Source organism: Pavona decussata, unplaced genomic scaffold (genome assembly GCF_977016875.1).
Source record: "Pavona decussata unplaced genomic scaffold, jaPavDecu1.1 SCAFFOLD_72, whole genome shotgun sequence".
Lineage (NCBI taxonomy): Eukaryota > Metazoa > Cnidaria > Anthozoa > Scleractinia > Agariciidae > Pavona > Pavona decussata.
Window position 1 is genome coordinate 3545798 of NW_028145491.1, and position 25809 is coordinate 3571606.

Below are 25809 nucleotides of genomic sequence, written 5' to 3' on the forward strand. Positions count from 1 at the left end.
CTGTTTTGATTGTTTTGTTTTTACTGGTGCAGTGTAAAGCGTTTCTTTCCCCAGCGCCCTTGAATGTGAACTTGCATTTTGATATCTGTTCGTTTATATTGAAGTGTTGCTGTTTTGTCAGGATAATGAAGCGGAATTAGTTGTAATGAAGATATGCATTTTTGATAAGTACGTTACCACGCGGCACGCGACTTTTGCTCATATGTTGGTTACAGTATATGCTAATTTTCTAGAAAACACACGTAAGCATCAAAATTCGGCCTCTTGAATAATAAACAAGCTTACTTCTTGCTTTTACTAGAAATAGAAATATTTCCAGGGGGTGTGCGGAAAAATTGGAATTTCCGGAGGGGAGGGGGGTTGTATTTTGTGGGCTGATTTTGGAAAATCCAGAGGGGAGGGGGCGGGGGCCATATGAAAAATCCCTTCTGTGGGTGGGGTACGGATATTTACTGGAACCACACATTACTGGACTAGAATCATGCAACATACCCAATTATTATAGAGTCAAAATGTTTTGTCAATGCTGTGTAAACTTCTGGCCACTTCTTATATGTACATTTATAGGTGCTGACAGTAAAGTCCACTGTTTTGTTCAGCTTACCTCTGTGTTCCAGCCAGCAGTTAGGCAGCTAAGTCAAATGTCCACTGAAGGTGATGACATGCCAAGCAATGTTTCATCAGGACTCAAAACTACTCAGATGCCCTTCTGTCCTACTCTTCTTTGGATTAGAGGGTCGATAAGTCACAGCCACGTCTGTCTATCATGGTTGCACCCAATGAAAGCGTATTCCTGTATTGGACTGGACTGCAGACAGAAAGATAATTTAAGTAACTCTGCTTTGTGCTTCAAAGAGTTTCTTTCTGGGTGGTTCCAGGAACTCTTACTCTCCTTGGCAAAAGAGAACAAAAGTCTGGTAAGATAATTAAGTTTGTTGTTATTAGTACATGTAAAAGCGGATGTTACTAATGATCAATCAGTTAGTCGCAACAGCTCAAAAATTGATTCCCCTTATATTCTCTTCTTTGGGAGATTTTAATGTCAAAGAAATCATTGCATAAAAGAAATTGTTTTGTAGCCAGGCATGGTTAAAAATTGAAATGGTTAAACATTGACGCTGACTTTTAAAAGCTAGTGCAGGAAGTTTCAGTTGGTGCTGCATTAACCTTCTTCAGGTAACAATGTAAATGACTAACAGCAACCCTGGTAGAATAAATGTGATACTATATTTTAAGCCTGGTAAATGAACGAGAATGGTGAATTACATGTATATAGTGAGTGACACAGGCTCACTTGGAATGCTCTTATCAACATCCGACTATCTTAAATTTCAGAGTTTGGAAGATTGCCATAATGCTCATATTTCTGGTTTAGTGAAGAGGTGTTGAATAAGGAAGTTATTTCAAGAGAAATAAGAAGAAGCAATTTTATATACTTACCCAGTGTTCTCACCAGGATTTTGCATCTTGGGGTCCAAGGGCCCATATAGACAAAAAAGTGGGTCATTCGAGAGATAGACTGGGTCATTATGGAATCCGAATGTACATAGGTGGTAGACAGCTTAACTATGTTATCTTTGACCACAATCTCATTCTAACTGAAATGTGAGACTCCAAGCTCCAAAAAAGAACAACAACATGCCTTCCAAGCTTACTCGTCCGTTAGCCGTGAATGAATTTGTCTTGCTATTATCTTGGCACAAAGTACAGTACATTGCATGGTTAGCCTCATCATACTTAAGCCATACGTATTTTGTTTTCCACGATTGCTGAAACCTTCTTTGCGTCAGTTTCTCGGCTTCTACTGGTGTTCCTGTTTCAGTCGACTTTATCAGGTTCTTCATTTAACTGCAATTTTGGCTGCTTCGCTTTACTAAAGAAAAACAATCCAAACTTCCTTGTTTTTTTTTCTGTTTTCCATAAATAAACATGCAAATGAAATATTTGAAAATCTTTAAATAACAAGGACTGTAACCAGGTTTGTGAGCCCGCGGGAATATGGCGGCCTCAATGTTGTGACTGCTACGGAAGAAAGTCTTTAATTCCCTTTGAACACAGCGCTTAAAGTAAATTGAGTTAAACCTGTTGTGGAGTTTCCCAGCGCTCAAAGACTCAAATCTGTGAACAGTCGTTCTTTGACATTCGGTGTATTGATGATTTGGCCTGGTTGAAGTGGAAAATAGGTCGCGAGTACCAAGGAAAGTATGTCACGCTGGTGTAAATTGGAAAGGGGAAGCCCTAACCGTAAATCATTTTTTTTTTTTTCACCCTTCCCACTTGTCCCCCACGCCAGTGCTTTGTCGTATCCAGTCTTTAGTTAGTAGTTTTATCTACTTTTGTCCTCCATTGACCGAGATTTCCCATTATCGGGAAGAAAAATGACTTGGTATTCATTATCCATTTGTTTTTTCGGGTGCATTTAAGTAATAATATGATTTGTACAGATACAGGGTCATTTCAGAATGGCAGCCAAAGAGAAAGTATCAACAATAAACATTAACTCTATCAATCTTCTTCCGTCTTTGCAACTGACTGTCAAACTGGGCTTGAATTTCTTAACTGGGCTTTCAGTCAAATCAACTTAATGTACAGGTATGTCCTGTAAAATGGAAAATTGACAAATGTCATATTTATTCATCTCGTCATTTCACTTAAATGGCACACTAACATAACAAATCAAGCGAGCTAGAAGAAAGATATGTAAAAGGGGCAAGATCCCTTAACAGCTAGATCATCTTCAAGAGTTGACATAATCAATAATAATATTGTGAAAAAAGAACAGAAAAGCAAGCCCCAGGATTTCATGGTTAAGCATAAATTTTTTCCTGTAAGCTTATAATCAAAAGAATTTAAGAACTTGTGATCAAATTTGTATCAAGGTGTACTTATCGTTATGGCAAAATAAGAAAACTAGTTTTGACGGTTTCAAAGCCACTAGCACTGTACACTTACAAAATAATGAATGCAGAAACAGACTTGCCAATGTTATTTTTTTGTAACATGTTGCACACACACTAAGGAAAAGCCAAAATGAATAGCTTTTAACCCTTTCACTCCCATGGGAAATGCCGTATTTTTGTAAAACGGCAACTGTGAACCCCTACACCAAGTGTAATACACCAATTAAAAGGTTTTATCAGGGGCATTGTATAAATCATTCCAGCTACGACAAAGGAAGTAACAGAAGAGAATGAAAAGTGTTTAAAACGAGAAAATATAAACCTTAAAAATACATCTCACTTCTCGTATACACTGGGTATACCCATAAACTATAGCTTAATTTGCAGATCTCAGCACATAGTTTCTTGTCAAATGGTGACTTGGTCTTAAAAGTGTAAGAGGAAAAAGTTACAAAAAATGAAGGGTTGGTTAATCATGTCTTATGTAGGAGGGGGGTAAGATTTTATGCTTCTATTGTGCAGATCTCTCCAAGATCTGTTTGGTGTCCAAATTTGATACAAATTGACCCAATATTAGGCGTGTAATGACTTTTTGTGCCATATGGCACTCTTGGGAGTGAGAGGGTTAAAGTACTGGGCATTCTCAAACTTACGACTAATTAGAATTTCCTTAGAGAGTGGAATTGAATTAAAATTGGATACCTTGTACGGCGTAAACTTCAACTGAATCACCCGCCCAACAGTTAATTTTGAACTGATTATGCCTCTAACATTTATTCGTATTACTTTCAAGTGTCAACAATACAAAGCTATTGTACTTCCTTTTTTCAAGTCTTTTGTGTTGTTTCAAATGCAAATTATGCTTACTTGATAGCAATATTAGTGAATGAAGTGTGTTAATACTGTAATTAAAATCTATACCAGAAAACAATGCCTCGAAAAAAGGATTTCTTTCGACTGGAAGACCAGAAAAATCCGATAAAACGATGCCCTGGCTTAAAATTTGGATGTCTTAAAAGCCTTTGGGCATAAAATAAGCATGTCTTAGCAGATGGACAAGGATTTCACTCACCTCACGCTTCGCTGATTTGTCTGCCATTTTGGGTTGGAACCAGGAGCAGGTCCGATCTTTATGAAAAACCGCTGATCCGACTTGTTGACTCATTGACTCATTGACTCATTGACTCATTTGACTCATAAAACATCCATTCTCGCAGTAATGCTTCTTTATCAGTACGTAGACCTTAGTTCAGGTTGCAGGATCACACCAGTTGAAGAGAGGATGGCCTTGGAACTACTGACTGTAACTAATACTATACTGCACATTTCCTAGTCATGAAAGACTGACTGGATGAGCATGGGAGTGTAAAATAGCAAACAAACAAACAAAAACAAAAAAATGAAAAGCATTTAAATTTTCAGTGCTGGGAGTATTTTGTTTGGGCTCGTGACTACTAATGGTGTTTCATCAAGAAAACAAGACAAGTCAATGACTCCACCAAGAAGCAGTAGGTGGAGAATTTATGATTTCTTTTATTGTTATTTATTTGATTTTTTCTGTGTGCCACTGCCTGCTGTTTTGTGACCGAAACTCTGGTCTAAACGCTAAAAGTTTACACTTTACAGTTATGTACATGTATACTGTTAGTCTAGTAAGTATTGTAAGTAGTGCTTTTTATTATAAATATAGTATTTTGTGTAGTCCAAGGTTAATAAAAATCGTAAAAAAACAAACAAACATATTTTGATATAGTTCTTGAGGTTTGAGAAGTTTTTGTTTTGCTAGGTTTTTTTTTAATTTTGTTGCATGAAGCTTTGGAATTCACCTTAAATGTTAAGCTTGCAAAGCGGCATTTTGACCAAATTCAGTTTCTTGAAGAAAAATCACTATTGAACCAAAATTAATGAGGTATGCAATGAGTTGATTGACATTAAGGTTTACCAAATGTGAAAACATAAGCAGAATTGAGTTTCTGAGCTCTTGCAACTTTTTTTTGGGAAATGTTTGATTTTAAGCCACAGCCTATTGCATGACCAGGAAGTAAGTACAGATTCAGTGTTGCTGGTTTGTGATGTGGCTATATTTAAGAGTTATTATTCCACAAGCATGCGTTGGATGTGGGACTGGTATATTGTTTTATCAAAAACTGAGAAATATTACTAGATTTTGTTGGTTTTGCTTTGCAAGAACAACCAGGAGACGATGTAATGGTTGCTACTTCTCGGGCGTGGTATAATGGCTCATTTACCATGGCTGCTAACCAATCAAATCCCTGGAATCGCATTATACAATCATCCAGTTTTTAATAACATGTTTATTCTGCAGGTTGTTGATTTCATTGACTGTGAGAGTGGCTTACCTATGAGTGGAGTCATGCAGCCCTTAACTTCCATCTGTGGACTCATAAGTGTCATCTCCTCTGACTTCATTCTGCCATTTGAAAAGTTGCTTTTTTGGGATGTCAAGATGGCCATGCTTTATAGGCAAGATGTGAGAAATGCAGAAAGCTCACACTGTTTGGTCAGTGGGCACAAATGCAAACCTGTGTCTGAACCAGCTGAACAACCTACACACCCCGAAGTCCTTATCAGACTTTTGGGATCACAAAATGATCTGAAAGGTAAGCTGGGAACCCATTGTCATGTACTGTAACTTTTAAGAACTCTTCATATAGTACAACTATGAATGGGACTATACAATGAGCATGAGTCTTAAGTGGCAACATAATTTAAACTCTGCATCTGTTCCTGTTGGGTGAAGGAAACAGGTTGTTTATCTTGGGAACGCAGAGAATTATTTTTATCTAAGAATTGTAGTTTTGTAAATGTATCTTACTAGTACCCGACCCCACAAGCTTGTTAGCTTTGACATTTTTGTCGTGTATAAATAGAGGTTGTATGTATGTATGTATGTATGTATGTATGCATGCATGCATGCATGCATGCATGCATGCATGTATGTATGTGAAAGCAACACAAAATTTCCTAAGGATGCAAAGTAAGCAAGCAAGCAAGTAGTTTACATGTACCTTACATTTGTCAGCTACTACTTGTTTGATTTAATGTGTCTAGCACTTCTGATTTTTGCAAGGGTTATCAAAGAATTAGTGGCAAACAAATTCTTATAAGCTAATGTTGGTTGGCAACCAGCCCAAGCTAGTTTCTATGGCTACTTAAAATTTATTAGAATTATATTGTTTTGTTAATTTACCCAATTAACATTGAAGAGAGTAGGCAATGCATCTGTTTTCTCAGGATTTCTTTCATTAGTTGTCAATACTTCTGTCACTTGTGAGAACACAGCGAGTCTCGTGTCTATTTCAAAATTCAATCTTAAACAGTCTGGAATATCCCTATTTCTGAAGGATCCTAGTAGTTAGGAATGCCTTAGTTTGTATCATTTTTTTATCTAGAATTTGTGATTAAAATTATACAATTACAAAAACTAATATTTGTATTCTCAACTTGAAATACTCTTGGCTTCTTTCTTATCATTTTCTCATTTTCGTTTTCTTTTTCTTGCAAATGTGTGTTTTTGAATTTGATGAGAATTTGATTGCTCTTTTCTGTCCTTGAGCAAGCAGGCCAAGCAAGAAGAATATTGACTATTTTAAACATGTTTGACTGGGTATTTTAGTTTCTGTCGCCCTAAATCATAGGAAGTGAACGGGTGTCTAGAAACCTAAGACCTAAGACCCGGAAACCTAAGACCTGGAAGCCTAAGACCCGGAAACCTAAGACCCGGAAACCTAAGACCTGGAAGGCCTCGATCATCTTAAAAACTAAAAACAATAATAAAAACAGAAAATATCATTTTGAGCCATTTAAATTCCGCTTTTATAACACAGAGGGCAAATGTTGCTAAAACTATCAAGGAACTTTGTAAAACAGTCAGTAAAACACTCATTGAAGGTGCAAGCAAACCAATGAACAAATTATTTAATTTTTTCGTAGCGTACAAAACAAACAAAACCGACGAGAACAGTTCCCATTAAACACATGTAATTAAGAGAGAATACAAGTTTAATTCAGGAGCAAACTAACAACGATAAATCGAATGTTAGTCATCAATTAATTGTTCACCTGCGCTGTGAAGCTTCCTACCGCTTGGAAATCACACGAACATACCGGTAGATCGATACTAAAATAGCAAACGATGGATCCATAGAAGGAACTTGCGGAGTGATTTCTTTCTGCTCCTTCCTCCCATCAAAAGGACGCTTTCATGCTCGGTTATCGTTCGTTGAAAGCACTTGGACGCCATGACTGATCTCAGTTTCTCAAGCAAACAAAATAAAATCAATCCGATCCAAGTCTTAAGCTTTTGACACAAATAATCTTTTGCTTTTTCTTGTGAGAGACACCAAAATTAACCTTTAGGAATTTCCCTCCTAGCTGCAGCACTTGATTTCCATGTATTTTTGGTACAAAGAACCCGGCTTAAAGAGTCAAACTTCGAAAGAACCTCAAAGAACTTGTTTTTTTGGACACAAAATGCAGAAACCAACAAAATGTAAAACTGTCATGCTCAGCCAATCAGGAGGGAGTGTTTTCGCCGCTCAACCAATCAGGAGTAAGTAATTTTGCCCTCAGTGAAAGGAAAATTACGAAAAACTGCCCTCTGTTACAACAAATCAGCATTCAGTAATTTTGCCCTCTGTTTTACATTGTTATTGTTGATGAGCAGTTAGCTGCATATGCATTGAAAATGTACTATATAACTGCAGAATTGATGAGGAACTCATAAGGTTATTACGTTCATACAATAAGCAGACTTCTATTGTGGAGCTCTGCTTTTAGGCTTGGCTAAATATATATATTAAAGACGTGAAAACCAGAACACATACTTTCAAGCCGTGTAGGCCTGTCAACCCCAATTAACACGCGTTCGAGCCTGCCACTTTTTAGATGTGAAATCGTCACTTTGGCGCACGTGCGTCGATACAAGACGCAGAACAAAAATTTAGCGGTTAAATTACATCCAGCGGTGTTAACATATATCACTTGGTACTTCATACAAGCCTATCATAATCTCGATGTATATGCGAATCTCGATATACATATATGAGAATCTTGACGCGTGTAATTTATCTGCAATTTTCGATTTAAAAAATTGGTCCATTACGCATCTTGATGTAGGTATGCGAACCATGATATGAAAATGCGAAGTTTGGGGTCTATATTCGAAACTTGGTGAATATTTATTACACTTGATGTACTCGTGTGCGAATCTTGATATGTGTATTTAAATCTTGTTGCGGACATATGCAAATCTTAACGTATGCATACTAATCTTAACATTGACATATGAAACTTGATGTAAATAAATAAATCTTGATATTTTGTCCCTTTTGGACAAGCATAGTTAACCGTTGAAAAGCCTTGTTAATTGTGTTTTTATTCTTCGGTTGTGTTGTATTTGCAAAGTTAATCATCTATCAAATCGGCATTTTGATGTTAGGGGCATTGAAAATGCCGAAATTAAGCGTGTTCCCCAAAATACGGGATTTCTCATGGATGCACCCGCAGGTTGATCTGACCATTTCACGGATGATTGAGCCTTAATGCTGCGTTACTACATTTATTAAGTTGATAAAATCTTGAAAGACATCACATCAACTGGCTGGGATATGCAGGAAAAGGTCTATGGACATTAATTACAAACGCCTAGGGGAAAGTCTTTTGCTTTACCTTGCTACAAATGGCCAGTTTGTTTGCAAGAACTTCATACACTGACTATTTTCTTACCAGCTCGAGTCTCGCCTACTAAGAGATGCTTTTTTGGCCCACCAAATGTCCATTTTGCCACTAAAACCAGCATCAACAGTACTCACAAATCGCATTTGACAAGCTAAAAGTAAATCGCTATTCTCAAATTCTGCAGGCACAAATAAATCATCACCGGTCAGTATAAAATGCAGACTGCAGATTGCAGACTGCAGACTGGGTATAAAATGCAGACTAGGTATAAAATGCAGACTGCAGACTGGGCATAAAATGCAGACTGATATCAAAACCGTCTCTTCGTCAAATAAAGGATACATTTTCAATTTTCAACTTACCCTAGTGTCACGCAATCACATTTCCGAGATCATCTCCCACAAAATTGACCTTATTTTTGACCCATTTCTCAACAGTTTGTTTTCGTTATCTCGATTTGGTAGCTTTCATTTCCTGAGGCCCTTTCTTCACAAAGAAGACTCGAGCTCAATTGCTTTGCATTAGTTGGTAAACAATAACGACGGTTTTCATAAAGGCTGGTTTCCATATGATCACGGATCGCAGGTCGCAGATCACATTAAGGTCTGCGATCGTCCGCGATCATATGGAAACTACTTCTGCGATCGTCTGCGATCCTGCGATCGCGATCGGAGACGATTGCAGAAGATAGAACCATGTTCTATCTAAAGGCTGGTTTCCATATGATCGCAGTCGATCGCAGACCATATTGCGATCTGCGATCCGCAATCATATGGAAACCAGCCTTAATTGACTTGATTTCCAAGGGGGCAAGCAATTTGACATCGACAGATTTTAACTAGTTTCTTTGAATATTAACGAGGTTTGTCAAAGACAAATTACATACCTTCAGAATTCTAGCAATACACGAACACATATTTTATTCAAAAAGCATTATTTTACTGCCACCCTGACTGCCACTTACCGATGTCGCCAATGTCATGTTGACACAAAGCGGCGAAAAGGTCAACCATGTGCGAAGTAAAGGTCATGTGTCCGCGTTGTTGCTTAGGTCATGCTTTGGGGTTGTTTATTTCAAGGTTGACGCTTTTCGAAAACAATATAACAATGTCATTTTCATGGCAAATGATCTCGAAAGATGATTGTATATGACACTTGCGTAAGTTAAGTTAAAAAATTCAAAATGTATCCTGTATTTGACGAAGAGGCGGTTTTGGTCTCAGTCTGCAGTCTGCAGTCTGCATTTTATACCTAGTCTGCATTTTATACTGACCGAAATCATCACACAGAAAAATAACGAAAATCCCCAAAATACAATCGTGGACAAAAGGGTTAAGAAACTGTCAGTCAATCTCCAAATTCGAGCGCTACAATGATACGTCGACAACATAGCCCCCCCCCCTCCCCCTCATCAATGTTGTTCTGCCGCTGTAAAAAAGACTGGGTCATCGTCCGGCCTTCAAAGTTACATTGAGTTAGGGGGTGGAGGGAGTGAAGGTTTGGTACTTTCCAGGCGGTGTTTTCTTTAAGGTAGTTTGGAATATATGCGTAAAATTTGCACTTTTCTAAGCGAGATTTGTCGACGATTAAATTCCAAGACTTTTCTCTTTATGGAGGCTATGCTTTGTGTAAAAAACGTCCCATACATTAATTCACGTGAAACTTACGAACGCAGATTTTTTTAAACCCTTTTACTTGATTTCCATTGCTGGATTAAAAAGTTATGGGCGAAAATCAGTATGGACAGGTCGTCGCATTTTTACCAAATTGTTGCTGGCAGTGGCATTGGTTATGAGCTAACTAGACATAGTTTGTGCTATTACAGATGTCGTTTTTTTTAATCTGAACATGTCTCAGTACTTCTAGTGTATATTTTAAATTAATTTAGTTCTGGAGAATACACGAAGGTCTTCTAAGACATCTAAAACAGCCTATTAAGCATGTGCTGAATGTAGGGTGAGGGGCCGGTGGAAGTTAGACAGTATAGTGATAGACCGGTATTGTAAGTTTAATTCTCATTTTAAATTCCTTTTGTAGAAAGGGGAAATTTTCACAGTTTAAATGGGAAAACAGTGAAGGGTTGGTACTTTCCAGGTGGTGTTTTTCTTTTCTTAGCAAGATTTGCTAACGATTGTAGTTGACCTACTCAACACTATACTGACCCAACAGGTCAATTGTTAAATCCAAACCTTTGAAAATCATAAAATGTGGAATTCTACCAAATCCTTCCAGTAACAAAAGCCTTATAAATGATATTTAATTAGATTTCAAATGCTCTAAGAAGTGTCATGTCTTGCAAGTTGATTTGTTATTCCACCTCACAAACAATCCACTGGTTTGTTTTTAGAAGCAAATGATGAAAGGCAATTCAGACCTGCAGTTGTTGATCTATGGTACCCTTTGCCTTCCAGCGATGATAAAGACAGGCGCCTTCATAGTGAACTGAGGTTTGTGATGTCATGTACTGCGCAAAAATTATTCTTTTGGAATATGGTATTGCACTTTAAAGAATACAAACATCTTTGCAATAAGGAAAATGGAGAGTTAAAGACCAGCCTAAATTTTGCAAGAGTGAATTTTTTCACTCTTTTCACAACTGCACATGTTGATTTCACAACTAGGATAGTCTTCATTGTTTATGTAATATGCCAAAAACAAGTGCGAGTGTTTTATCAGGGGTTCCAAACACCGAGAAACAGATGAAATCACATGGCCTGCGGCCTCGTGCTTTTATTGTTTCAAGGTGTTTGGAACCCCTAATGAAACGCAAAGCACGAGTTTTTGACATGACTTCTCAATCACGCCTAAAAATACAATGCGATAAAGCATGCAAAAATAATGTATTCCCGGTGGGAATGGTACAAATAGCTCATGCAAGTCTCTGCCTGTATTTTGAAAGCCGTTTGTCCCATGTTAGCAGTGTTTCTTTGTATTTGATGGTTATGGCTGAGAAGGAGAAAGGAAGACCGAGTCGTTTTCGTTTGCCGAAAAGTGGATCTGAGGAACAATTCCTGGCTGATGAAGCTGTTCCATCTTCTACAAAGTACAAAAACAAATGGGCTTTTAAAATGTTTTGGGAATGGCAGCAGCAAAGGGAGATGAAAGTACCAATTTTAGATTTCGGTGGTCTTTTCAAAGATTATGAATTGCACAAGGTTAATCCTGTTAGTTGTGAAATAGAGGATATGGATGCCATATCTCTTAACTACTGGCTCACAAAGTTTTTAATGGTAGTCACTAAAGATTCCGGGTAAAGGTATCCACCCAGAACTGTGTACGGGATAGTTTGTGGTTTGAAGCGTCATTTGGGAGACAAAAATGGCGACAAGGCGTTGAATCCACTTCATGCTCACAATAAAAGGTACGGGAAATTAAGCACTTTGTTTATGATGGTTTGGTATAATTTATTTCGGGAATAGTTTCAGTTTTTATTTAAAGTAACATACTCTTGTTGGTGGATTAATTACAATAGGTTCGGCATTTTTCGGCGTGCCTAGATGCAGAGGGAATTTTCCAGAATTGTAATTTTCATGCTGTGAATAACTTTTCAAAGTACGGTAGTGAATAATTGATTGTATGGTAATTGAGGTTGCTGATTAAAATTCAAGTGTCTTGATTAGTGTTTTCATCAGTTTTTGAACTAACCGGGGTAATCTTGATCTAGATTTTCATTGGGTATCAAGATACATGCACCTGACTAAAACGGGACACTCCGATTGGCTTATAACCCTAGAATAATTAATGAGTTTGAGAAGTACTGCTCTAATACTATTGCTCATTGCTTCTCCTAGAGCATCCTTCTGTTCAAATATCTGATATTTGTTATATTCTTGTTTAAAAAAGAACACCTTTGACCTGTATGCTTCAGTAAGCTCAGCTGGCAAGCTTCGCTTTCACTTTTTTCTGTAGCTATTTGCTCTTGATGCCTTGAATCCTTCGGAAACAATCTACATGTAACTGGTGTCTACATGTACATTCCAGTTTTGATGACAACAAGAAAACTGGTGGTTTTCAGAGATTGGCCCTTATGCTCTAACCCTCTCCACAAAGTAACTAAAATAATGATTTATATACACTCACCAACACACTCAAAATGAAACAGTAATAAAAAGGGTAAAAAAGGAGCCCTCATTGTACAGACCTTTTGCAGATTTGGGCTATTTTAGTGTAGTTTTTCCAGTTGGTAGAGCACTGCACTGGTCATGGGTTTGAATCCCGTGCAAGCCTGAATTTTCAGGCTTTCTTATCACAACTGCTTAAGTTTGGTACTAACTGCAAGGATCTTTTTTCTATTTGAGCAATTTTAGAGGTAAACACATGTTTAAAAAAAAATTATTCTAAATGCAAGGTGAAAAATGTGCAAGCGATTTGAAGGAACTACAAGTCCATTTTCAAGGCAAATCTATTGACCCGTGCAGGGCAGGTTTTTCAAAAATTTCGCAAAAACTGTTCAGAATACAAAGAATCGGTCAATTAGTATAGTATTTCAGTACAAATTCACAATTAAACCTGCAATTTTTTGGCTGTTGAATTCCCAGAAGTACTTGAAAATTTCACAGAAAGTCTGTGGCCTGAAATATGATTTGATATGTCAACTAGCTTGTCGCCTGGATGAAACAACAATTCGTACTTGAAGCACAATTTCTTCGCCATTTTTTTATCGGATTTTCATTGTCGAAACTGTTGAATATTTCTTAGTAGTTCTTCTTTCGATTTACAATTTTGAAAACGGAAAATACAAAAATTGGTGACTAAAAATTTAGTCGAACATTTTAATGAAACAAAAACCTATTCCATTCCGGACAGATTTAGTTACTTGGGTGGGTGTTAAGAAAAGAATAAGCCATGCTTTAACATGCTTGAGTTAGCTTTAAGCTTGTTGACTGGGCCCAATAGATTAATTCAAATACACTAAGCAGGGCTCGAAATTGCGACTCACTGGTTGCCAATGCGACCAAAAATTGAGTGCTGGCGACTAGATTTTTAGAACTGGTCGCCAGCTGGCAATTCACGTTTTGTCCGATAACCCAGGATAAACAGTGAGGAGTGTCTGTATTTAAATCTTAAAAGAAGAAATTCAGTCAGAACTGGTAGCTAGAAGACGACTCTCCTTTCAATCCCCACTAAAATAATGTCGGAATACTACAAGAAAATCGGTTTCACACTCTGTTAATTAATAACACGAAATGTACTTATTTTATAATTACTTCGATCGGAAGTCTATACATAACATTTACTAGGCGCCATATTGCTTCAGCGGCTTCCTCCAAAAAATGGGATTGCGGGTGCACTTCAACACCATGTGCCTTTTATTTGCCGGGAAAATAATGGCAGCAGACGAAATCAGTTACGGGATTAAAGAAAAAGAAGAACCTTTATTGATTTATACCGCTCAGGGTAGCCCCTTCAGATGAAAAAGCTCTCTGTTATACCACTCGATCACCGAATACAAATGAAAGCAAGGGCCAATGCCAAGATGATTATAATAGGAATAGGGAGATAATGGGGCAACAATAAGCTACACGTATTCTAGCATAACACCTTTAACAGGAACTGGAGGATGAAAAAAGGACTTCTTTCCTCAGCAAGTAACATAAATAAATGCTGTGACAACATTTGACAGTTTCAGATATAATGCCCTCTTATGTGGGGATCATTTGATTAAATTTATCCTCTGTGACCCCTCTGCATATACCTGGATGCAGTCACACCACAAGTAATGCAACACTTTTATTATACTTACTACAGCAAAGAAAAAAGCAAAAGAACAAGCAAATATTTCATTTTAATAAAAAGGTCACATAATTACATTTGGTTAATTATCAACCAAAGTGTTTCCATAAAAATATGTACACACAAAAATCAGCAAAGTTAAATATTCAGTTCAACTCTGTCAAAATATTGGACAAAAGAGTGAATAAGAGATTGACCAAGTAAGTCTAATTATGTTCCTGGAATTAAATTCTGAGCTTTTGTTGAGACCATAATGTTACAGCATGCCAGCTGCTTCTCCAATTAGTATTGATTTTGAGCCAAACAAGGTATGCAATAATTTGTTAGACATCATGGTCTACTAGGCACGAGAATATACAAAATTAATGTAAGGGGAATTGATTGTTGAGCTTTTTCCATCAAATGTTTGACCATTGGTAACATTCACTGTTATATATAAGTTGATTGTACATTATTTCTCAATCTTAGAAGGTCGGTCTTCTTTACAGGGCAAAAGAATGTGATTCTGATGATGATGATGATGATGATGATGATGATGATAACGATGACAGTGAAGCAACCCTAATGAGAGAACTGAAGACTCTTTACAACATTAAAAAAGTGAAGTCAACATCAGTGGCCTTAAAAAGAATTCAGTCACCACAGCATGAAAAAGGCAAGGTAGTGACTCCAAAGAAATCAAAATGGAAAAATGACTCAAAGAAGATGAGGTAAAGTTAGAATGAGTAGAATTGATTACACAACTATTGCTGGGATCAGTAAAAGGGGATACTTTGATCACCTTTTTTACATTGTTAATACCATTCCCATTGACTGATTAGAATTGATTCCAAGATCTTCTGAAAGTATTAACTTACTCTGTTCTGTTGAAACGTTTTAATTTTGAGCCAACCACAAATTAAAGCTAATAACTCTGGTACATATGGTAGTATCAAGGTTTGAAATTGGCACGATTGTAGCGCATGATTGAGTAATAAAAGAACCCTCTGTGTTCTGTCTTAGAGCTTACACCATTTTTCAGTTGACAGGGTCTGCATGATTTAGGTTTGGCTGTAAAAGGAATACTTAGAAATATTTATTGTTGGTTTGCTTTTGTAGTGCAAATGAAGTCAAGGAAACAAAGAAAGACAACCAAGACGTTAATTTAAATCAACACAAAAACAAAGCGTTTGTTGAGATGAATGTAGTTGATAGGTGTGATACCACTGAAAACAATCAGATGACATTCAATAATGGAACACAAGAAGTCCCTCGTGAAATTGCAGGTGTGTTTATTGTAAGCTCACAAAGAGATTATTAAGTTTATGCCCTTGGTGTTCACGTTTGGACCTCAGAAATAATCAAAAGCAGCATCAACTTCTGTGAGAAAATTGAAAAAATGAGAACATTACAACTTCAAGCCAATTTAAGTGTGTCATTGAGAAATGGGTGACTCCGCTGGATTTTGTTGCCTGAAGGCTCTCTTTATTCCTTTGGGCATTCACTTCGGCAGCCGCGAAGAATGATGCAAATTAGTTAGTTTTTACTCGGTTGAGAAAAGGTGAAAACTTTGCAGGAAGACCCTGAAGCGAAATCAAAAGACAGGAACAATAGCCAAATTAAGCAGCCTTGAGCCGCAAAGTTGCAAGAATATTCCTTTGTTCTTGATATTTTTAGGAACTCTGCGGAATCACTGCAGACATTTGATGGTTTTGAGTTCTTCGCAAAATATTTTAAGCTGTTATTTATATCAGTGAACGAAGAGTCTTTTGAGAGCGTTAGAAAGAGATCTCAAACGTGGTGTTTTGATCACTGTAAGCAGAGTTTTGATATTTTTCGTCAAGTGGTGCTTAGAACAGCGAAGTTAAATTTATGTCATCTTCCTGACGCGCAGGGTTCGACATTGTGACTCACTGGTCGCCAATGCGACCAAAAATTGAGTACTGGCGACTAGATTTTCAGAACTGGTCGCCAGCTGGCGACACACGTTTTGTCCGATGACCCAGGATAAACAGTAGCGAGCTTCTCTATTTAAATCTTTAAATAAGGAATTCATTCGGAACTGGTAGCTAGAAGAGGACTCTCCTTTCCATCCCCACTAAAATAATGTCGGAATACCACAAGAAAATCAGTTTCACACTCTGTAAATTACATGTAATAACACAAAATGTACTTCAATCGGAAGCCAATACATAATATTCGCTAGGCGCAGGCTAGGCGCCATATTGCTTCAGTGGTTTCTTCCAAAAAAGTGATTGCGGGCGCACTTCAACACCATGTGCTTTTTATTTGCCGGGAAAATAATGGCAACAGATGCAAATCAGTTACAGAATTAACGTAAGGGTGTGTTCGTTTGGGAAAATCCAAATCTGGATTTTTGATCCAAGATCACCCGGATCATGGTGCATCAAAGGAACCAACGAATCCTTACCTAGAGTGGATCCGTCGATTCCTTTGATGAACCATGATCCAAATTTAAATCCATCATCAGTAGTGAATGCTGAAAAACGTAGATTTTATAGCCAAATTACCGAAGGACGTCCTCGTAACTAGTTTGATTCGGGAAATCGATAATGAATGTGGACATCGCATTGCAGTTCAAGCCAAAGGAAATGGAAATTGTTTATGCAACTCCACTTCAGAGTCTATGTGGAGATGAATCATGAAGTACAGCTTTACGTCTTCTTGTGAACTTTGTTTCAATGCCGAGTATTACGTGACTCATGAGGCATTAAAACGGACTGCTGAGCTCACAGAGATTAACGAATCTGTGTTATTTCCGGTTTCTTTGGATTTACCGGGTCGAACATCGAGTCAGTACTGCTTTAAGAAACCAACATTCTCTGAATTTAGAGGCCACTGAAATCGTGTGAGTCGCTCTTTTTATTTCACCCCGTTCGGAGACTGGTACAAGCAACGTGGTTGTGTAGGGGCCTAGGCCGAGCATATTGAAGTATTGTGTTTATCAGCAGTGAGGAAGGTAAGTTGTTTGCCACACTGGCTGTAGGAGAATAAAGAACAAGATGCCTATGCTGGCATTTACGTGAGATGCATTTATTCCAACTGTATGCTTCGCAGATTTATAAAACTTTTACGTTACGTTGTTTCCCTTGTGTTACGCGACTCAGACTTTCACCGGAAATCTCGGAAATTCCATAACGATACCGTTAGCTTCTCAATGACCTCTTTTCATTCTCCCATCGTGGTCTAAGACTGTCAAACAAAGCACGATTCCTTCGCCAGGAACTCTCCAATTTCCACCGTTTTAGATGTCGAGTGCAACTTAGAAGTTATTCTTTCGATTTACCGCTTCAAAATGTTTAATTTTCCGTTTGAAAACGGCAGACTTGAGTCCACAACATGTTAACAATACGGCAACACAAATTTAATCCGAGATTAATGAATAAATCAAATGATGTGTTGACGTCACACAAGTAGGGGTGAATGGGTCCCCTCCCTCGCGATAGATGCGACAAGAATGGATTTTGATTGGCCTGCTTTTGTTGAAGACAATCAGAACAATACATCCCAAGTAGGAGAGGGCAGAGTTTAATGAATAAATTAATGTGCAGATTTGTGGCTACCATGAAAAAGAAGATACAGAGCCCGTTTTTAGACACGGTATGCCCCTCAGGGCATCCCGCGTAATAACAGAAAAGAACACGATCACTGAACCAGAGACATATAAAAGCCGAAAACAACAGTAGTTTTAGAGGTCTTTCTTGTGCTTTTTCTTTCTAGCTATTTAATTATGACTTTCCTTGCATACAAAGTAACATTTAAAATGATGTTTTTTATGCAAGCTACATATAAAATAAGTTGGCGACCAAAATTTATGATCTGGCAACCAAATTTTTCCTCTTAGTCGCCAGCTGGCTCCTGAGCAAAAAAGTTAATCTCGAGCCCTGACGCGTGTACTGTGGAAATCAAATACTGTCTGTTTAATGAAACTTTTTTCACGAAAAAGCTAAAACATTGATTTGTATTCCCTAAAGAAAGTGTGAAAAGGAGGAGCTGTGAAAAGAGTTGTAATTGTAATTCACTGTAAGCAAATCGGCATTTGATGTTGGGCGCATTGTTTATTACGAGTGAAGATGCGGTCGATAACAATTAAGTTTATGTTTCTAAAATACTTGCTCCTAGCAGAGATTCCAAGATATCAAACCGAAAAAGGAATAAAAAAAGAAAACAGGGAAACTCAGCGTGGAATTCGCATTCTGATTGTACTTAATGACGCATTGACAAACAATAACATTAGCTCTTTGGCCGATGTACCACGCGCTCTTTTTGACCTTATTTATACATTTTATATATAGTGATTCTCTAAGTAATTTTTAGCTGAAAAGCAAGAATCATTTATAGAACGCTGTAAACAAATCGGCAAATCCATGTATCCGTTCAGCGAATGGAATTTGTTTATTGATTGTTCGTTACTTTGCAGGACGGGAAGTTGTTTTTAAAAATCTCGATCCTGAAGGGCGCGTTGCGAGTCGACGTGATCATGGTGATTCACTTCTCTAGCTTCCCCAGGGAAAGATAAAATATCTCACCTACTTCAAAGAGTTTGTGATCTTCGGAAAAAAGCCTTATTGTCGCAAATTGTTCGACAAAAGAGAGAACAAGAGCTTGAATATATGAACACTTAACAACCCCAAAATTTGGGGTACACACTTAAATCAGCGTGAAGTTGTAATGAAAATCCTAACCATCTGGTCAGCTTAAAAACTAACTCTCCTAGGTAAAATCGCAATAATCAAATCCTAGTTGATAGTTTGTCCAATTTACTCCTTCACTATTATCTCCTTATCGCTAGACACTAGATACAAGCTGCAAACTAAGAAACACCCTCCCAATGCTACAAATTTACACACAGTTAATTACAAGTTCCATGGAAATTGAAAAACAGATACAGTACTGTGCAAAAGTAATGAGAGCGAATTGCGACGAATTTCGTCTATTGTTCTTGCGAAGTTGTGACAATATGTCGGCGAAATTTCGGGCAGTATTTCGCGTCGCTCAATGCGATATTTCAAAGAAAATGCGACAAAGTTATGCCAATTCTTTCGAAATTTCGAAGAAATGAACTTTGGTTTCTTCGAATTTTTGAAGCAGCGAATTAGAATTGCAGTACATGACTCACAGGAACTAAACACGCTTTGTTTATTTATTAACACCATGACTGAAGAGCGTTTAAAAATAAGCTAGAGAGATTTAACCCGAACTCTGCTTCAGTAGAATAACTGCCCGTTTGGTTTTAAATAAGACTGAATCAAGGACTGAATCGTAATTGCAAGCGGGATTGTAAAGTGGTTGAAATCTAACCCCGATTGAAGGTCAAGCTTGCAATGTTTTGATTCGCTTCATAGACAAAAAGCGCTTTGATTTGCATACCAGTAGTTCAAAATGTTTAGACAAAAAACTGTTGATATTCGCATGATATGGCAGTTCTTTTATAAAATGAAAGATAATTATTGAAATTCCGTGCCGACAGATGCATTTGTTTACACAATAAGCCCGTGAGAACTCCGGTGAGAACAAATGCATAGCGAAACTGTGACGCTCATGCCTTTGACACTGCGTGTTGTGCCAAAATTAATTCACATATTTTTACCAGTGATTCAATCGGTTCCACAATTTACCAACCATTTTTAACTCGTGAATGCGCGTAGCGCAATGAACGAGTTATAGCGATAGGTGACTTTTGACTTGGTCGGTCGGTCGGTTTTGTCGTTAACTTTCGGGCGTGCGCAGTGAATGAGTTTTAAATTCAATTAGTGGAAAAAAACACGCGAACATTTATTGTTCACGGCGCATCAGGAAATTCTTATTCAATATGTAGAGAATAATTTGACGATCATTCAGTGCAAGAATGGAGATTTTTCGTTCAATCTGAGCAAAGTTACAAGTTTTTTTTAGTTTTTCAGAAAGTCCGGGGTCGTAAACTCAATTAGTGAAAAAAAAACGTGAAAATTTTTTTTTCACGACGCGTCAAAATTCTCTCATTCATTCTGTAGAGAATAATTTGACAATCATTTTAGTGTAAGAATTGAGATTTTTCGTTGAATCTGAGCAAAGTTATAGGTTTTTTCGTTTTTTTCTACAAAGTGCGGTTTCTTTTAAGAATTAAAAATAATTTAATTTAGAAATAATTTAATTAAAAAATAATTTAATTTGTCAGTTTTCACGCGAAAGTGGAACGTGCCATGTCACGCATCATTGACGTCGTAAATAAAATTATGCAAATGAACACTTTAAGATCTTGTCAGCTTTCATAGAGGTTTCAAAGGGAAAAAATGTTTCATTTTCGAAATTTACAACTGGTAATTTATGGGAAAGCAAAAGGACGCGGTCGATAAATAATTCTTATTTAGCAAGAGCTTGTCATACTTCATTATTTTTACTTGACGATTGCGTGGACTGAACTCCAAAGGAAAAATTTCACGCATTTATGTCGGGCATGAAATGTAATGCGATACTTTGTTGAACATATTTCCCTTTGTGAGATCGGCTTGCCCTACAGTAATTTTGTAATTTTAATTCCCAAAAAAACTTCACTTGCCGGGCAAGTGATGGTCAGAATCCACTAGCCCGATCGCAAAATCCAGTAGCCCCGGACTATCGGGGACACGAATTTGCATGACGTAGCTGCACATGGCGTGCTTCTATGAACTTTGAAAAAAAAAGAGACACGTGATTTTTTTTTTTAATCGGCGCATCAAAATAATCTTATTAAATCTGTAGAGAACAGTTTGACAATCATTTTTATAGTACAAGAATGGCTATTTTTCGTTACATAATCGGGCAAAGATATAATTTCTTTTAGCTTTCAAGGAAGTTTCCGTAGCCGTCTAAATTTCAATTACTATGTGTCATCTGCATTCACGAGTTGGCTCACAGGAGCCTTTGATTTTTAATATGGCTAGCGGCTGCAAGCCATTTTCGTTAAGAGATTGGATTCGCTTTCGAGCGTAAAGTGAAACCTTTGGCATGATTACTGTAAACAGTGTGATTACAAATCACTGAAGATGACACAAAACCTGTCGCCAAGAAACGTCAAGATACCATGATGCCTCGCTGTCTCAAATAGAATTGTTTACGCAAACGGTTGAAAACCCTCTTTCACTGTACAATGTACTTAGCTTAGCCTGTAAAATTCGCTGCACCCTTCGAAACTTCAAAAAACGCTGCGAAAAATTGATGCATTCTTCGAAATTTCGTGAATCTTCTCGAATTGTCGTCCGAATTTTCGCTGAAACATTCGCATACAATTTCAAAATTTCGAAAGTGTCAAGACAATAGCGCTTTCGAAAATTCGTCGAAAGTTTGGCGATATTTCATTTCATTAAAAAAATTGCTGGTTTTCGTCGAAAAGTGGCGAAATGCCTCGAAATTCGTCGAAATTCGCTCTCATTACTTTTGCACAGTACTGTAGCTTTAGATAAAAGTAACTTAGCTTCCTTTGAGAAGAAATGGGCTCCCTTCAACCATCACCCAGGCTCGAGAAATAAGTTCCATGAAATGCAATCAAAGGGCAGGTGGATACAGAGAGGAAGACTAAATGGCACTCATCATTTTTGTACTTTTTTTACCTTTAATTAGATTTTTTGTTCTTAGTATTGTTAATTTTCGTAAGCTCCAGTAATTGTAATTGTACATGTTATCTATCATTTGGCCTTTTTTTGTGCATTGTGATGTGTTATTGTTTGGTGTTGAAAAGTATCACATTGTAAATAATAAACATTTAGTGTTGTAAGTAGTGAAGGTATTGTAATGCAATATACGTATTTGTATTGTAAATGGTGTCACTATAAACATAAGAATTAAAAAAGTATTGTAAGTGTTGTAGCTATGTATGTGTTTAAGTAGTGTTTAAAATTGTATATATTGTTGTTTTTTTGTAATGCTAATAATAGCTTTAAAAAAAAAGAACACGTAAAATGAAACAATGGGAAGTGAAACTCCTTGACCCCCACCAAGATGTGATATGCAAATAGATGTTTGGCGGGGGGGGGGGGGGGGGGTTGTTCCAAAACTTCCTTTATTGACTTTCTTACTTTATTGTTGCTATGAAACTTTGATTTTGAACACAGAAGCTTCTGTGAAAAGTGCCAAATGTACGACACCATTTTTTAAGTCTATTGATACGCTACAACTTAAGACGCACAAAGTTAAAATATTAATTTTATTTCACTTTACAAAAGTTGTACGTGGCATTTTGTTTTATCATTTTTAAAATTTCATTTAAGGTTAATGAAGTAGCCAGCACATGTATTTCGGCCTTTTGAGTTCATGGGTAAAATAGGCAACATATTTCCTTGAATTTTCCTTAAAGTACATTAGTTCTAGAAATGAAACTATATAGCTAGTTTAATGTAGACATTGTAATTACTAAATCTTTAAGACATTCTGCAGGGCCAACTTATTTTATTCCTAGGGCAACTAAGGTAAAAGGCTATCAAAATGGATTTCCAACATTTTGACATAACTGATTTGCCAGTAAAACCATTCAAAACTAAAATGGTCTTGTATTTACAGAAACAGTGTGTACTGGTTAAAGTCCTGATAAATTCATCCCTTAATGACTTATTTTTTGAAAAAATTTCCAGCAAACCAAAGCTTACTTCACAGTTTTGTCCAGTTCTCCACGTAAAGTGTAATCTTTTGATAAGATGCTAACGTTATTGCATGTTAAGTGAAATCTGACTAGAAATGTAATTACCGGGGTTTGTAAGCATTAATTTTCAGTTATCAGGAAATCGACTTTATGCTTCAATTTCCCCCTCAGAAGGGCAAGCCTAATCGGAATGCAATAAGTGCTGTGCTCTGTTCGTAAAGGCAATACAAACAACTTAATGGAGAAAAAATGGCGGTGAGAAATTTATCAAATAGCCGCTTTAAGTTCCAAATATCCAATATAAATAAGAATATAAACTTTTGTTAAATATGTATTGCCTACGAAGGTGAGGGCAATAAACCGCTAATATATATGTAAATTATCTAAGTACAAAGAAGAGGCAGGAATGGAGAGGAGGAGGGTCGATGAAAAAGTTGTGTGTCAACGAGATCATGAACGCGCCAGCCATTATAAGACGCTCCGTAACTACGACATTAGTAGTAAACACCATCTTGGATTCAAATTTCAAATCAATACCCTCGATTCCATGTTCCCAACCTCAATCAACATTATGGAGGAATTAAAATAGAGTTTCAATGGCTGCATAAAATGTTATTTGCAAGCAAATAATGCATTTAGATCATCACAACATAAAGGGGCAAGTTGCTTTAGTCAATGCCGCTGACCGCTAATTTCTAAGTCCAATGGGTCCCTGTGAGATGATTCCACTTAGAAAAGAGTGGTTTGCAGGCAATTTTGGCTCATAATCTGCAGTGCATTTGCTAACATTGATGTAATCCTCTGTAAAACTAAATTGTCTTTCTTCTACGATGAGTGATAGCAGCCGATGACGAATTACAGCATAATTTTCAAGGGAAATCATTGCTGTTCATTAATGGTATGAAGTGAGAGCATGGAATACCAATGACAATAAATAGCCCCGCAAGCTGCAAGAAAAGGTTCAGAAGTCTGAAACTTTGTGCAGTTGAAATGATCTGCAGAAAGCAACAACTCCTTCAACATAATGTCAAAACGTGGAGAATTGGACTAAACTGTAAAGTACACTCATGTCCAATATACACAAACGGATACGAATCGTCAAAACACCCTCACCAATTGGTAAAAGGTTATGATTTGTCAAAGAAGCCTTACGATTCGTACCATTGGAGCGAATGGTAAGCTCCTCAGTCGATCAGAATTCCATTGGTGAAATGCATCTCGTTAACACTTGTAAACCGTGCGAAAACAAATGGTCGATTGCTACCAAAATGGAAAAGTAGTCAGTCGATTAGTTAACCATTGGAATCACTCATGTCGAATACACAAACGGTTACGATTCGTCAAAACACACTCACCAATCGTACCATTGGTAAAAGATTACGATTTGTCAAAGAAGCCTTACGATTTGTACCGTTGGAACGAATGGTAAGCTCCTCAGTCCATCGGTATACCATTTGTAAACTGCATCTCATTAACACGAGTAAGCTGTGCGAAAACGAATGGTTGATTGGTACCATTGGTACCATTGGTACAAATGGAAAAGTAGTCAGTCGATTGGTTAACCATTGGAATCACTCATGTCGAATACACATACAATAACGATTCGTCAAAACACACTCACCAATCGTACCATTGGTAAAAGATTACGATTTGTCAAAGAAGCCTTACGATTTGTACCATTGGAGCGAATAGTAAGCTCCTCAGTGTATCGGTATACCATTTGTAAACTGCATCTCATTAACACATGTAAGCCGTACGAAAACGAATGGTTGATTGGTACCATTGGTACAAATGGAAAAGTAGTCAGTCGATTGGTTCACCATTGGAATCTGCATCTCAAGACAAACGTCATGACTTGAATCTTCCTTGATCTATAAGCGAAATACCTCGTTCTTTAATGCATGAGCCAAAACAACATGAAACAGGGGCACTACACATGAATATATCTCGTTCCTAAATCCACGAGCCGAAACAAGCATGCTACACATCAATATATCTCGTTCTTTAATCCATGAGCCAAAACAAGTGCGCTGCACATGAAGATGCGTAGTTCTTTAATCGATGAACCGAAACAAGCGCGCTTCACATGAATATACCTCGTTCTTTAATCCATGAGCCAAAACAAGCGCGCTACACATAAAGATACCTCGTTCTTTAATCCACGAGCCAGTAACCGCAATACACATGAATATACCTCGTTCTTTAATCCATGAACCGAAACAAGCGCGCTACACATGAATATAACTCGTTCTTTAATCCATGAGCCAAAACAAGCGCGCTACACATAAAGATACCTCGTTCTTTAATCCACGAGCCAGTAACCGCAATACACATGAATATACCTCGTTCTTTAATCCATGAACCGAAACAAGCGCGCTACACATGAATATAACTCGTTCTTTAATCCATGAGTCGAAACAAGCATGATACACATGAATATACCTTGTTCTTTAATCCATGAACCGAAACAAGCGCGCTACACATGAATATACTTCGTTCTTTGATCCATGACTCGAAACAAGAGCACTTCACACAGAATATAACTCGTTTCTTAATCCATGAACCGAAACCGAGCGCGCTACACATGAATATAACTCGTTCTTTAATCCATGAACAGAAAGAAGCGCGCTACACATAAACATAACTCGTTTTTTAATCCATAAACCGAAACAAGCGCGATACGCATGAATACAACTCGTTCTTTAATCAATGAACTGAAACAAGGGTGCTACGCATGAATATTACTGGTACTCGTTCTTTAATCTATGAATCGAAACAAGCGCGCTACACATGAATATAACTCGTATATTCATGTGTAGTGCGCTTGTTTGGGTTCATGGATTAAATTCAGCGAATGAAGCGCAGCGACCGCGAGAGTCATGT

At 37.4% G+C, this 25809-nt stretch overlaps 1 protein-coding gene, 1 long non-coding RNA gene and 1 pseudogene across 2 annotated transcripts in view; 2 read left to right on the forward strand and 1 right to left on the reverse strand.

The window, feature by feature from the left end:
• Window positions 1-25809, reverse strand: part of LOC146477026 (uncharacterized) — a 310708-nt gene that overhangs the window by 208566 nt on the left and 76333 nt on the right. The window contains exon 2 of the long non-coding RNA XR_014865531.1: window positions 19945-21231. This is a non-coding gene — a long non-coding RNA (uncharacterized LOC146477026). The remainder of the gene's footprint in view (window positions 1-19944; window positions 21232-25809) is intronic.
• The window catches only part of LOC146477035 (treslin-like), an 88428-nt gene that overhangs the window by 15214 nt on the left and 47405 nt on the right, over window positions 1-25809 (forward strand). Inside the window, exons 3-7 of the mRNA XM_085114083.1 lie at window positions 568-917; window positions 5227-5521; window positions 10948-11047; window positions 14822-15043; window positions 15432-15598. Coding sequence (XP_084970209.1) covers window positions 568-917; window positions 5227-5521; window positions 10948-11047; window positions 14822-15043; window positions 15432-15598 — 1134 coding nt within the window. The remainder of the gene's footprint in view (window positions 1-567; window positions 918-5226; window positions 5522-10947; window positions 11048-14821; window positions 15044-15431; window positions 15599-25809) is intronic.
• On the forward strand, window positions 11066-12208 carry LOC146477036 (uncharacterized; annotated as a pseudogene).